Source organism: Mobula hypostoma, chromosome 21 (assembly GCF_963921235.1).
Source record: "Mobula hypostoma chromosome 21, sMobHyp1.1, whole genome shotgun sequence".
NCBI classification, from domain to species: domain Eukaryota; kingdom Metazoa; phylum Chordata; class Chondrichthyes; order Myliobatiformes; family Myliobatidae; genus Mobula; species Mobula hypostoma.
Genome location: NC_086117.1, coordinates 51,635,745 through 51,647,980, shown reverse-complemented (window position 1 = coordinate 51,647,980; position 12,236 = coordinate 51,635,745). Strand labels below are relative to the sequence as shown.

The 12,236-nt window shown below is 44.0% G+C and overlaps 1 protein-coding gene across 1 annotated transcript in view; it reads left to right on the top strand.

Moving 5' to 3' along the window:
- The window catches only part of dnah10 (dynein axonemal heavy chain 10), a 281,471-nt gene that overhangs the window by 216,345 nt on the left and 52,890 nt on the right, over positions 1-12,236 (top strand). Inside the window, exons 55-61 of the mRNA XM_063073994.1 lie at positions 1,332-1,529; positions 3,027-3,188; positions 6,288-6,462; positions 7,096-7,277; positions 10,151-10,287; positions 10,422-10,639; positions 11,962-12,183. Of these exons, the coding sequence (XP_062930064.1) occupies positions 1,332-1,529; positions 3,027-3,188; positions 6,288-6,462; positions 7,096-7,277; positions 10,151-10,287; positions 10,422-10,639; positions 11,962-12,183 (1,294 nt within the window). The remainder of the gene's footprint in view (positions 1-1,331; positions 1,530-3,026; positions 3,189-6,287; positions 6,463-7,095; positions 7,278-10,150; positions 10,288-10,421; positions 10,640-11,961; positions 12,184-12,236) is intronic.

Here is a 12,236-nt window from a genome sequence, read left to right as displayed (position 1 = left end):
GTCCATTTTCAACATGTCTTGAAATAATGGGTCCAAACCTGCTCACAATACTCCAAGTGAAGCCTCACCAATGCTTTATAAAGTCTTAACATTATATCCTTACTTTTATATCCTAGTCCTCTTGAAATGAGTGCTAACATCACATTTGCCTTCCTCACCAGAGACTGAACCTGCAAATTAACCTTTAGGGAATTCTCCACAAGCTCTTCGGTTTTTTGTATTTTCTCTTCATTTAGAAAATAGTCTACCCTTTCATTTCTTCTACCAAAGTACATGACCATACACTTCCCAACACATTTCAATCTGCCATTTCTTTGCCCATTCTCCTAATCCATTTCAGTCCTTCTGCAGCCTGCCTACTTCCTCGAAACTACCTGCCCCTCCACCTATCTTCATATCGTCTTCAAACTTTACAATAAAGCCATCAATTCCATCGTCCAGGTCATTGACATGTAACGTAAAAAGAATCACTTCCAGCACAGACCCCTGTGGAACATCACTATTCACCAGCAGTCAACCAGAAAAAGCTCCCTTTATTCCCACTCTTTGCCACCTGCCAATCAGCCACATAATCTTTCCTGTAATACCGTGGTTTTGTAGCTTGTTACGCAGCCTCATGTGTAGCACCTTGTCAAAGGCCTTTTGAAAATCCAAATACATAACATCAACCAGTTCTCCATTGTCTATCCTGCTATTATTCCTTCAAAGAATTAAAGAATTCCAACAGATTTGTCAGGCAAGATTTTCCGTTGAGAAAATCATGCTCTCTACAGACTTTTTTAACATGTGCCCCCAAGTACCCTGAGACCTCGTCCTTCATAATCGACTCCAACATCTTAGACCATAAGACCATAAGATAGAGGAGCAGAATTAGGCCATTTGGCCCATCGTGTCTGCTCCGCCATTCAATCATGGTTGATTCTTTTCCCCCTCAATCCTATTCTACTGCCTTCTCCCTGTATCCCTTCATGCCCTGACTGATGAAGAATCTATCAACCTCTGCCTTAAACATACCCAGTGACTTGACCTCCATGCTGCCTGTGGCAATGAATTCCACAAATTCACCACTCTCTGACTAAAGAAATTACTCCTCATTTCCATTCCAAATGGACGCCCTTCTATTCTTAGCTGTGCCCTCTGGTCTTAGACTCCCCCACCATAGGAAACATTCTCTCCACATCCACTCTATTGAGGCCTTTCAATATTCAACAGGTTTCAATGAAGTCCTCCCCCCTCCCCATTCCTCTGCAACAGTCTTCTGAACTGTAGTGAACAAACTGAGTGCACTGCCTTTATACTGAGACACATTTAACTGTCTTTTCCCATTGCAGGAAAGAACCCAATGATCCCAACGGAACATTTTGAGAATGTGATAGACCACGTGGTCATGGTGCACAGTTCGGTCGATAAGTACAGTCTGATATTCTTGCAGAAGCTAAGACGCAACAACTACGTCACTCCGAAAAACTACCTGGATTTCATCAACACTTATGCTCGGTTATTGAATGAGAAAGATCAATACATTTTGGGTAGGAGCATCAAAGGGTTAATGGACCAGAGATTTATTGAGAAATCAGAGACATTTTTAAAAGCATTTACGTTATCCTCATGCTTACTTGTTCAGTGTAAACTTTCTAACAAAAGGATGATATTTACTAAGTAATTATGATATTTCAGAAATCTACATTCAAATGTGCCCTCTACACAGCAGGTTCCCTTCAAACATAAGCATTAATGTAGAAAAATAGCCCAAGAGAGCTTAGAGAGATGGAGCAGAAATCAGAATGTTGATAACACATTAAATGGAGGAGTGTGTAAAAAAGGTACTGAATATGTAAAAAGGAAGACAGCTTTGGGAGGGAATATGAGGCACTGGGAAGTAGTAGAAGGTGGCAAGGTTAATCTGTTAAGGGAGGGAGGGAATGGAATCAGGATGGTAGGTTAAGACTATAAGACATAGTAGCAGAATTAGGCCATTCAGCCCATCGAGTCTGCTCCACCGTTCCATCATGGCTGATTTATTACCCTTTCTCCTGCCTTCACCCCATAACCTTTGACGCCCTTACTAATCACGAACCTTACTAATCAAGGTGGTGCAGCTCATTGGGCAGGAAGGGCCTGTTCCATGATGTATCTCTAAATAAGTAAATAAACAAACAAACCTGCCTATACCCATGTCTTCACCTCCACAGACATCTGTGGCAATGAATTCCACAGATTCACCACCCTGTGGCTAAAGAAATTCCATCTCATCTCCATTCTGAATGGACATGCCTCTATTCTGAAGCGGTGCTCTCTGGTCCTAGACTCTCACACTACAGGAAACATCCACTGCACAGCCACTCTATCATTATCATCAGTACGTGTCCTGTCGTATGATGTGGGCGATAATGGTCTTCCATCTATCACTACCTATGACCATGATTGTTCTTGGCAAATTTTTCTACGGATGTGGTTTGCCTTTGCCTTCCTAGCAGAGTCTTTACAAGATGGGTGACCCAGCCATTGTCAATACTCTTCAGAGCTTGTCTACTTGGTGTCAGTGGTCGCATATTGAGGACTTGTGATATGCACCAGCTGCTCATACACCCATCAACCAACTACTCCATGGCTTCATGTGACCCTGATCAAAGGGCTCAGCAGATGCTATAACTTACCCAAGGAGACCTGTGGGCTAGCAGAGATAAGGAGCACCTTACACCTCCATTGGTAAAGTCGTAACTCGACCCCACCACCCACCACTCTTTCAATATTACACTTCAACTCATCCCACTGACTGCAATTTTGCCCTATCACCTGTCTGCCTTTCTCACAGTCTCACTACACACTGCATCTACTTGTATACAAACCAATCTACTTGTAAGATTAGAAGTGAGGGCTGGGGAATCAATGAAGAAGTACATACCTTAGGATGAAGACACTGTCAAGGGAGAGAATGGTTTTGATTCTCTGAATGTTCATTGGAGAAAAGTTAACCTCACCAGTTGAAGTCCACTTCTCTTTGCTCTCTTTCTGTCCCTCTGCAGCTCAGTGCAAGCGTTTGGAGGGCGGATTGGACAAGTTAAAGGAGGCCAGTATTCAGCTGGCTGAGTTAAACCTGAAACTTGCAGAACAAAAGGTTGTCCTAGCAGAGAAAACAGAAGCCTGTGAGGCCCTGTTGGCAGAGATTGCCACGAACACTGCTGTCGGTAAGGACAGTTTGGAGATTTCTGTGTTGAGAATATAAGAACGTACAAAGCAGGGGCAGTCTGCTCCTTGAGACTACTCTGTCACACAGATACAGACTGATCCATTCAGCTTCAACTTACACAGTCAGTATATGTTCAACAACTGCAGATGGTGGAAATCTGCAACCAACTCAGGAGCTGGAGGAACTCGTAGAGTCAGGCACCATCTATAGAGGGAAATAAATGTCATCATTTCAAGTTGAGACCCTTCATCGGAACTGGAAAGGAAGCATGGAGATATAGTCAGTGTAAGAAGGTGGGGTGAGGTATCGGGGAGATAGAGCAAGAGCTGGTGGGTGACAGCTGAATGACTGGTGAAGGTGATTGCTATGCAGGTCAGGGAGGGGGGACAGTGGGAATGATTTAAAGTGGTGGGGGGTGATAGATGGAAGTGATAAAGGGTTAAAGAAGATGATAAGAGAGGTCAGTGAAGCATGATATAAAGGGAAGGAGGGGAGGGTATTTAGAAAGAGGAGTGTGTGACAGATGAGCGGATAGAGCAGGTTGGGAGAGCTGTAAGAGCTAGGGTGATGGGGTCCAATTGGATCAGATGAAAAAAAGAAGAGACAGAGGCAAATGGTTATTTGAAGTTAGAGGATTTAATGTTCAGGTTGGACAGTAGCAAGGCAGAATACGAGATGCTGTTCCTCTAATCAGCTTAGCAGTGGAGAATGCCATCGACAGACACGTTAGGGTGGGAATTCTGTGAGAGGTGATGATGTTCTGCAAGGATCAGTACTAGGACTAATGATATAAATGGCTTGGACAAAATAGGTGGCTGATTAATGATTTTGCAGATAACACAAACATTGGGGGAGTTATGGATATGAGGAAAGTCATCAAAGAAGATCAGTTCTAAATATGTCAGAGGAATGGCAGATGGAGTTTAATTCAAACAAGTGTGGAGTGTTGCACTTTGAGAGGTCACATGAGAGGGGAAAGTATAGAGTAAATGATAGGATCCTCAGGAACATGGATGGCAGTACAGTGGCATCTTGGTGTGCAAGTCCATAACTCCCTGAAAGTGGTGGCGAAAGCAGATGTGGTGGTCAAGGTGGTGTAAGGTATGCTTTCCTTCATCTGTTGGGGCATTGAGTATAAAAGTTGGCAACTCATGTTGTAACTGAATAAAACTTTGGTGACGCCACATTTGGAGCATTCTGTGATGTTCTGATGGCCACATTACAGGAAGGGTGTGGGGAGCGCTCAGAGGAGATTCACCAGGGTGCTGCCTGGAGTGGGGTAGGATAGGTTGGACGAATTGTTTCCTTTGGAGGATTGAAGACTGGGGAAGTTGAAAAAATGATGAGAGGTATAGATGGAGTAAATAAGAGTTTTTCCCTCTGGGGCGGAAATATCAAATACTGGAGGACGTAGACTTAAAGTAAAAGGGGAAAAGTTTAAAGAAGATGAGTTTTACACAGAGAGCGGTAGGTGCTTGGAATGTGCTGCTAAGGGAGGTGATAGCCGCTGATATGAAGCATTAAGGCAGATACATGAACAGCATGGATTAGAGGGAAATGGAACATATGCAGGCAGATGGGATTAGTTGGATTGGTATCATGGTCAATGCCAATATCTTGGGCCATAGGGTCTGTCCCTGTGCTATACTGTTCTATGTTCTAATGTGATTTTCCAGCTCAAAGTAATCTAGTCTGAGCTGAGAAGCTAGAGCTTTGAAGATTTTGGGACTTGTTTAGCCAGTAATTTTGTAAAATGAATGGCCAGTTGTAAATGGAGACCAGAAGGGTAGTAAGCTCCACACAGCGTTCAAATCAAATTATCTCTAGCCCACAGTTTAACTCTCCCTCCACTCTCATTTGCATGCATGTTTTTTCCAATATTGGTAAAGGGTTAGTGAATAACTTTTAGTTAAGAGAGTGTGATGTCCAACATGAAAGAGAGGATTTTGATGAAAGTTGCATTCTTCACAAATTCTCAAAAATTAACTGGATTTGGCAGTTAGCTTCCTTTCAAAAGTGGTAGTATTTAATTTTAGTCTATGTCAGCTCTCCCTGGACTTTACTAAATCAAAGTTCAAAGTAACTGTTATTATCAAAGTACATATATGTCACCATATACAACCCTGAGATTCATTTTCTTGTAGGCATACTCAATAAATCCTTAATAGGATCAGTGGAAGACTGCACGAACATGGGCGTTCAACCAGCGTGCAAAAGACAACTATACAAATGCAAATTGAAAGGAATAATAATGAATAAGCAATAAATACTGAGAACATGAGATGAAGAGTCCTGTAAAGTGAGCCCATACGTTGCGGGAACATTTCAGTGATAGGGCTAGTGAAGTTATCCTTTTGGTTCAAGAGCCTGATGGTTGAGCGGTAGTGACTGTTCCTGAACATGGTGGTGTGAGTCCTGAGGCTCCCGTACCTTCTTCCTGATAGCAGCATTGAGAAGAGAGTATGACCTGTGTGATGATAGATGCTGCTTTCCTGCAACAACATTCCATGTAACTGTGCTCAATGGTAGGGAGAGTTTTACCCATGATGGACTGGGGCCACATCCACAACTTCTTGTAGGATTTTCCGTTCAAGGGCATCAGTGTTTCCATTATCAGGCTCTGATGCAGCCAGTTAACATATTCTCCACCACACATTTATAGAAGTTTGTCAAAGTTTTAGATGTCATGCCAAATCTTTGCAAACTCCTAAGGAAGTAGATGTGTTGCCATTCTTTCTTCATAATTGCACTTGCGTGTCGGGCCCAGGTCAGGTCCTCCGCAGTGATAACACCAAGGAATTTAAAGCTGCTGACCCTCTCCACCTCTGATCTTCCATTAAGGACTGGCTCATGGACCCTGGGGTTCCTCCTTCTGAAGTAAATAATCAGCTCTTTGGTCTTGCTGACATTGAGTAAGAGGTTGTTGCCGTGCCACCACTCAGCCAGATTTTCAGCTCCCTCCTATATGCTGATCGTCACCACCTTTGATTCAGCCAGTGACAGTGGTGTCATCAGCAAACTTGAATTTGGTGAAATGCAGTGTGTACGAAGCATAAACAAGTATCGATTTTCAGCTCCATGTATTTGCGTTTTTCAGCTGAGGAGAAGAGAAAGCTGGCAGAAGAGAAAGCTGCTGAGATAGAGGAACAGAATAAGGTGATAGCAGTGGAGAAGCAGGATGCAGAGAACGCCTTGGCTGAAGCTTTGCCTGCGCTGGAGGCTGCCCGATTGGCATTACAGAGTCTAGACAAGTCTGATGTCACTGAGATCAGGTAATTGGCACCAACTTTGTCTTTAACTCTGACAAGTTGGACCACGTTGTACAGTACTTTGAGGAAGAGTGGTCAGTATTCGGTCCATCTCTTTTGTAACTGAGTGACCCCTCATGCTCTGATCTTCCACAAGAGGAACAATTTTCTCCACACCCGCCTTGTGAAGAGTCATCAGGATTTTGTTTTCAGGTCTCTTCTCAACTCCTGACGCAAGCTGTCTAATTTTACATTGCAGATTTAGTTTAGGAAACCCTCTCTGAACTGTTTCCAGTACACTAATATCTTTCATTAATGAGACCATTCCTGTACAGGGTATTCCAGTGACAGTTTCAATGTCCTTTATGAATTGAAGCATAATTTCGCTATTTTTGTACTCTGCACTGTCAATAAGCAATAACGTTTTGTTGTAAGCATTGTTAAGTTGAACCATGGACTGGCTTCTCTGTTGACATGCTGATTTACTGGCTGAGTTCTTACTATAATTCTGCTTGTGTTTAGAATTCCTGCATCCGCAATTTTATTTGTTTTCCAATAACATTCTTTTACCTCTCGTAATTACTTGCTATGCTGATACAAAGCTGTTGAGTGTTTTATTTCAGGATTTAATACCTTGTGTGTTTTTAAATTAAAAAGGTCATTTGCAAAGCCTCCCAGACAAGTGCAGACCGTTTGTGAATGTATCCTTGTGATGCGGGGTTACAAAGAGATTAACTGGAAATCTGCCAAAGGCATGATGTCAGAAGCAAACTTCCTCAAGAACCTGATGGAAATGGATTGTGATGCTATTGGGCAGGCACAGGTCAAAACAGTGAAAGGTAAATTTTCTGCAGAAGCTGTAGCAGTTTTCATGCTCAGGGATCGGGATTATACAGCTTTTTGTGCCCTCTGCTGATCTAACTGACGTGTAGAACAGCCGTGAGTTAGTGAGACCAGGGACAACTAGAAATCCTGTACTCTCAGTCTGGCCTGGTAACAATCCAGACTCCTTCAAAACTGTCTGAGGATCAAATATTAGTTGACCCAGCCTACCTCTGTAGTTCGTGTACTTATCATCTCATTGGGGCACCATGGTAGCACTGCGGTCAGCATGACTCTGTTACAGCTCGGGGCATTGCATTTCAGTTCCCACGTCATCTGTATGATCTCCCTGTGAAATGTGTGGGTTTTCTCCAGGTGCTCCGGTTTCCTCCCACAGTCCAAAGATGTACCGGTTACAAAGTAAACACGAGGAATTCTGCAGATGCTGGAAATTCAAGCAACACACATCAAAGTTGCTGGTGAACCCAGCAGGCCAGGCAGCATCTCTAGGAAGAGGTACAGTCGACGTTTCGGGCGGAGACCCTTCGTCCGGACTAACTGAAGGAAGAGCTAGTAAAAGATTTGAAAGTGGGAGGGGGAGGCGGAGATCCAAAATGATAGGAGAAGACAGGAGGGGGAGGGATGGAGCCAAGAGCTGGACAGGTGATGGGCAAAAGGTATATGAGAGGATCATGGGACAGGAGGCCCAGGGAGAAAGAAAAGGAGGAGGGGGGGAAAAACCCAGAGGATGGGCAAGGGGTATAGTGAGAGGGACAGAGGGAGAAAAAGGAGAGAGAGGGAAAGAATGTGTGTATATAAATAAATAACGGATGGTGTACGAGGGGGAGGTGGGGCATTAGCGGAAGTTCGAGAAGTCAGTGTTCATGCCATCAGGTTGGAGGCTACCCAGACGGAATATAAGGTGTTGTTCCTCCAACCTGAGTGTGGCTTCATCTTTACAGTAGAGGAGGCCATGGATAGACATGTCAGAATGGGAATAGGATGTGGAATTAAAATGTGTGGCCACTGGGAGATCCATGGCAAGACCCGACACAGCCTTCTATATATTGGCGAGACCCGATGCAGACTGGGAGATCGTTTTGCTGAACACCTACACTCTGTCTGCGAGAGAAAGCAGGATTTCCCAGTGGCCACACATTTTAATTATACATCCAATTTCCATTCTGACATGTCTATGCACCCACATCCCATTCCCATTCTGATATGTCTATCTACGGCCTCCTCTACTGTAAAGATGAAGCCACACTCAGGTTGGAGGAACAACACCTTATATTCCGTCCGGGTAGCCTCCGACCTGATGGCATGAATATTGACTTCTCTAACTTCTGCTAATGCCCCACCTCCCCCTCGTTCCCCATCTGTTATTTATTTATATACATGCATTCTTTCTCTCTCTCTCCTTTTTCTCCCTCTGTCCCTCTCACTATACTCCTTGCCCATCCTCTGGGTATTTCTCCCCCCTTCCCCTTTTCCTTCTCCCTGGGCCTCCTGTCCCATGATCCTCTCATATCCCTTTTGCCAATCACCTGCCCAGCTCTTGGCTCCATCCCTCCCCCTCCTGTCTTCTCCTATCATTTTGGATCTCCCCCTCCCCCTCCCACTTTCAAATCTCTTACTAGCTCTTCCTTCAGTTAGTCCTGACGAAGGGTCTCAGCCCGAAACGTTGACTGTACCTCTTCCTAGAGATGCTGCCTGGCCTGCTGCGTTCACCAGCAACTTTGATGTGTGTTGCCGGTTACATAGTAGGTTAACTGGTCATTGTAAATTGTCCCTTGATTAGGCTGGGGTTAAACTGGGGATTTCTGGTAGTGCGTCTTGAAGAGTTGGAAGGTCCTGTTCTGCGCTTTGTCTCCAAAAGATAAATTCTGTGTGTGGGGGGAGGGGTCTTGCTGGCAAGGCCGGATTACTCACACAACAGCCTGATACAGTTGACAGGCTTGCTTGGCTAACTTAATTGGTTTTTGAGACTGAAGTTTGTTGCTGTGAGTCTGAAGTTACAATGCTATGTGTCTGATATGTGTGAGTGAGTATGCGGGAGAGAGGAAAGGGGTATGGTTTGTTGTTGTTTTTGCTTATGTTGTTCTGCTGAATGTTGTGGGCATACCTTGTTTTGTGCTGGAATGTGTGGCCATCCTTGCAGGCTGCCCCTAGCACATCATTAGATTTGTTGGTTGTTAATGTGTTTCACTGTATATCTCGTTGTACATGTGATAAATAAATTAATCTCAATCTAAACACATGCTAGCTCAGATAAGGGCAACAGAGCAATAAGTAATCACTGGGGTTATACTGTATAACAGGCCAACAGCTGCTTCACCAGGAATTTAACTCCAGAATTCAGATTTTAAATTTCCCAAATACAATATGACCTAGTGTACTCTATAGAAACAGAAAATACTGCAAACGTTCAGCTGGCAAGGCAGCATCTGTGGAAGGAGAAACAGAGATAATGTCTCAGATTGAGAAAGAGAAGTTAGTTTGAAGTTGCATTGGACAGAGGGAATATCAGAGGGCAAGGTCACAGATGCCGTGGAGATGAAATACAAATTAAATCAGCGAGTTGAGAGCAGTAGTGGAAGCCTGAGCTATTAGGCTTTTCAAACCGTCCGAATGTTTACATTTTCTCTAATTTCCCTCATTAATCTATCAACTGGTTGAGTTCATTTCTAGCTGATCCCGACAGGAATTCTACTCTCCCCCATCAATACAAGAGATCTAAGCGAGCTCGACACTGGGCCAGAACTAACAGCAAGCTCACTTCAGATTCTTTCAGATTTTAGATTTTGATTTCACAAATGGAGAACATGTTTAGCCTCTTTGTGGTCTGCCTTCTCAAAAATAATCAGTTTTATGCAAACTCTACCTGTAGGCTTTCTGAAGAACCTCAATACATCGTTTGATGAAATGCAGGCCATCAGCAGAGCGGGTGCTGGGATGTTAAAGTTTGTTGAGGCCGTTATGGGCTACTGTGATGTGGCCAGAGAAATCAAACCAAAGAGAGAAAAGGTATTTCACTCAGCAAAGTCACTGTACTTTTTTTTTTACTAACCTTCATATCTTTTGTCTGGCATTATGTTTAATTGTCTCTCCTGCACACGCTCTGTAGAATCTAGTACGGAAGGTCCTTGTTCTTTCTGCAGGTAGCCAGGTTGGAACGTAATTACTATCAGAGCAAACGTGATCTGGAGAAGATCCAGGCGGAACTGGCAGCCATCCAGCAGGAGCTAAATGCACTGAGTAAGCGTTACGAGGCTGCAATGAGAGAGAAGCTGCAGCTGCAGGAGGAGGCAGAGATCATGGAGCGCCGATTGGTGGCAGCAGACAAGCTCATCTCTGGACTGGGCTCTGAGAACGTGCGGTGAGTTCAGCTCATCAGAGCTAGCAAGTGGAAACTAGTGCTGGCCAGTAAATGCACTCATAGACAGCTTTAAACTTTTATATTTCCTTACTAGTGTAGCAAAACAAAATAAGTAATCTTTAGCACCAACTGTAGTTGAGCATTCTGTCAGAAACCTCGAAGCAGGTGGTCATGGTAGAACTGACAGTTCTTTGACAGTTCTCTGGACTGAATAAGTATTTGAACGTAAGAAAGCCAAATACCAGGAGCAGTTAGAGCAGTGCCAGAGACAGAGAGGGAGGGCATGATGTGAGCCTATAGAGGTGGGGTGTAGAGGTTTCGCCAGCTGCTCACTCTTTGGCTTGCAAAAAAGGAAGAGCCATCTGGACATTCATAGAGGTTGCTGAGCGAGCTGTTGATCAAGAGATGTGACCTGTGGACCGTTGCTGCTGAGACACAAGCCAGGGTCTGATCAACCCTGCCTGGGTTGCCTGAGTGAGGATTTCTGTTGTTGAAAGACCCAAAACACCTGATGACCCCAGGTATATCGCTGATGATGTTTGCAGCGCATCCTAGGATGTATCTCACCACCAATGAGGTTCTAAGCAGAAGTTGTTACTGGAAAGCAGTGAGACAAGTAAGCAACAGAGGGGCACAGAGGATAAAGTGCTCAGTGCAGCCTGCCTCCACATTCAACACAAAGCAGAGATGCAGTCGAAACTGCTCATTTATTCATACACCCAGCACCAAACTGAAAATCTGAGGAGCAGAAATTCTGGAATTTCATCAGGTCAAACAGGGGGGAAGAGAGAGATCGTTTCAGGCCAATGAGCTTCAGTTGGGCAGCACTTAAAATGATTTTCAAAAAAGTTAAGTAGAAGACCATGTTTTGGGAAAGCAAACCTGATCTTTAGAAGATTCAAACAACAGGAATTCTGCAGATGCTGGAAATTCAAGCAACACACATCAAAGTTGCTGGTGAACGCAGCAGGCCAGGCAGCATCTCTAGGAAGAGGCTGGTGAATGCAGCAGGTCTCGGCCTGAAACGTCGACTGTGCCTCTTCCTAGAGATGCTGCCTGGCCTGCTGCGTTCACCAGCAACTTTGATGTGTGTTGCTGTCGAAGATTCAACAACAATTAAGCTCGAAAGCAGTGAGCTAGTGCATTCAAGCAAATACTTACTTCCCAATTCAAACAAATTCATGTGTAAGTTTTGTTTTAGAATGGATTATAATTTGTTGTTTAGACTCATCTGTAGTATTTCACCAAATGTGGTGTTTAGAAATCTCACTGCAGTGTAAGTGCACTAAAGTTGGCATTCACCTTAAATTGTTCCCAAACAGCTGGACAAAGGACTTGGAGGATCTAAAAATGCGAAGAGTGAAATTACTTGGAGACTGCCTGATTTGTGCTGCTTTTCTGAGTTATGAGGGAGCCTTCAGCTCAGAGTTCCGCCACGAAATGATTTATGTCAAATGGCAGGATGATATACTGCAACGTGAAATTCCACTGAGTCAACCGTTTCGTCTGGAAAACATTCTTACGGATGAGGTTGAAATCAGCAGGTCTGTCTCGTCATGGTTGTTATTACTTAGAAATAATGTACCTCTGCTATCTC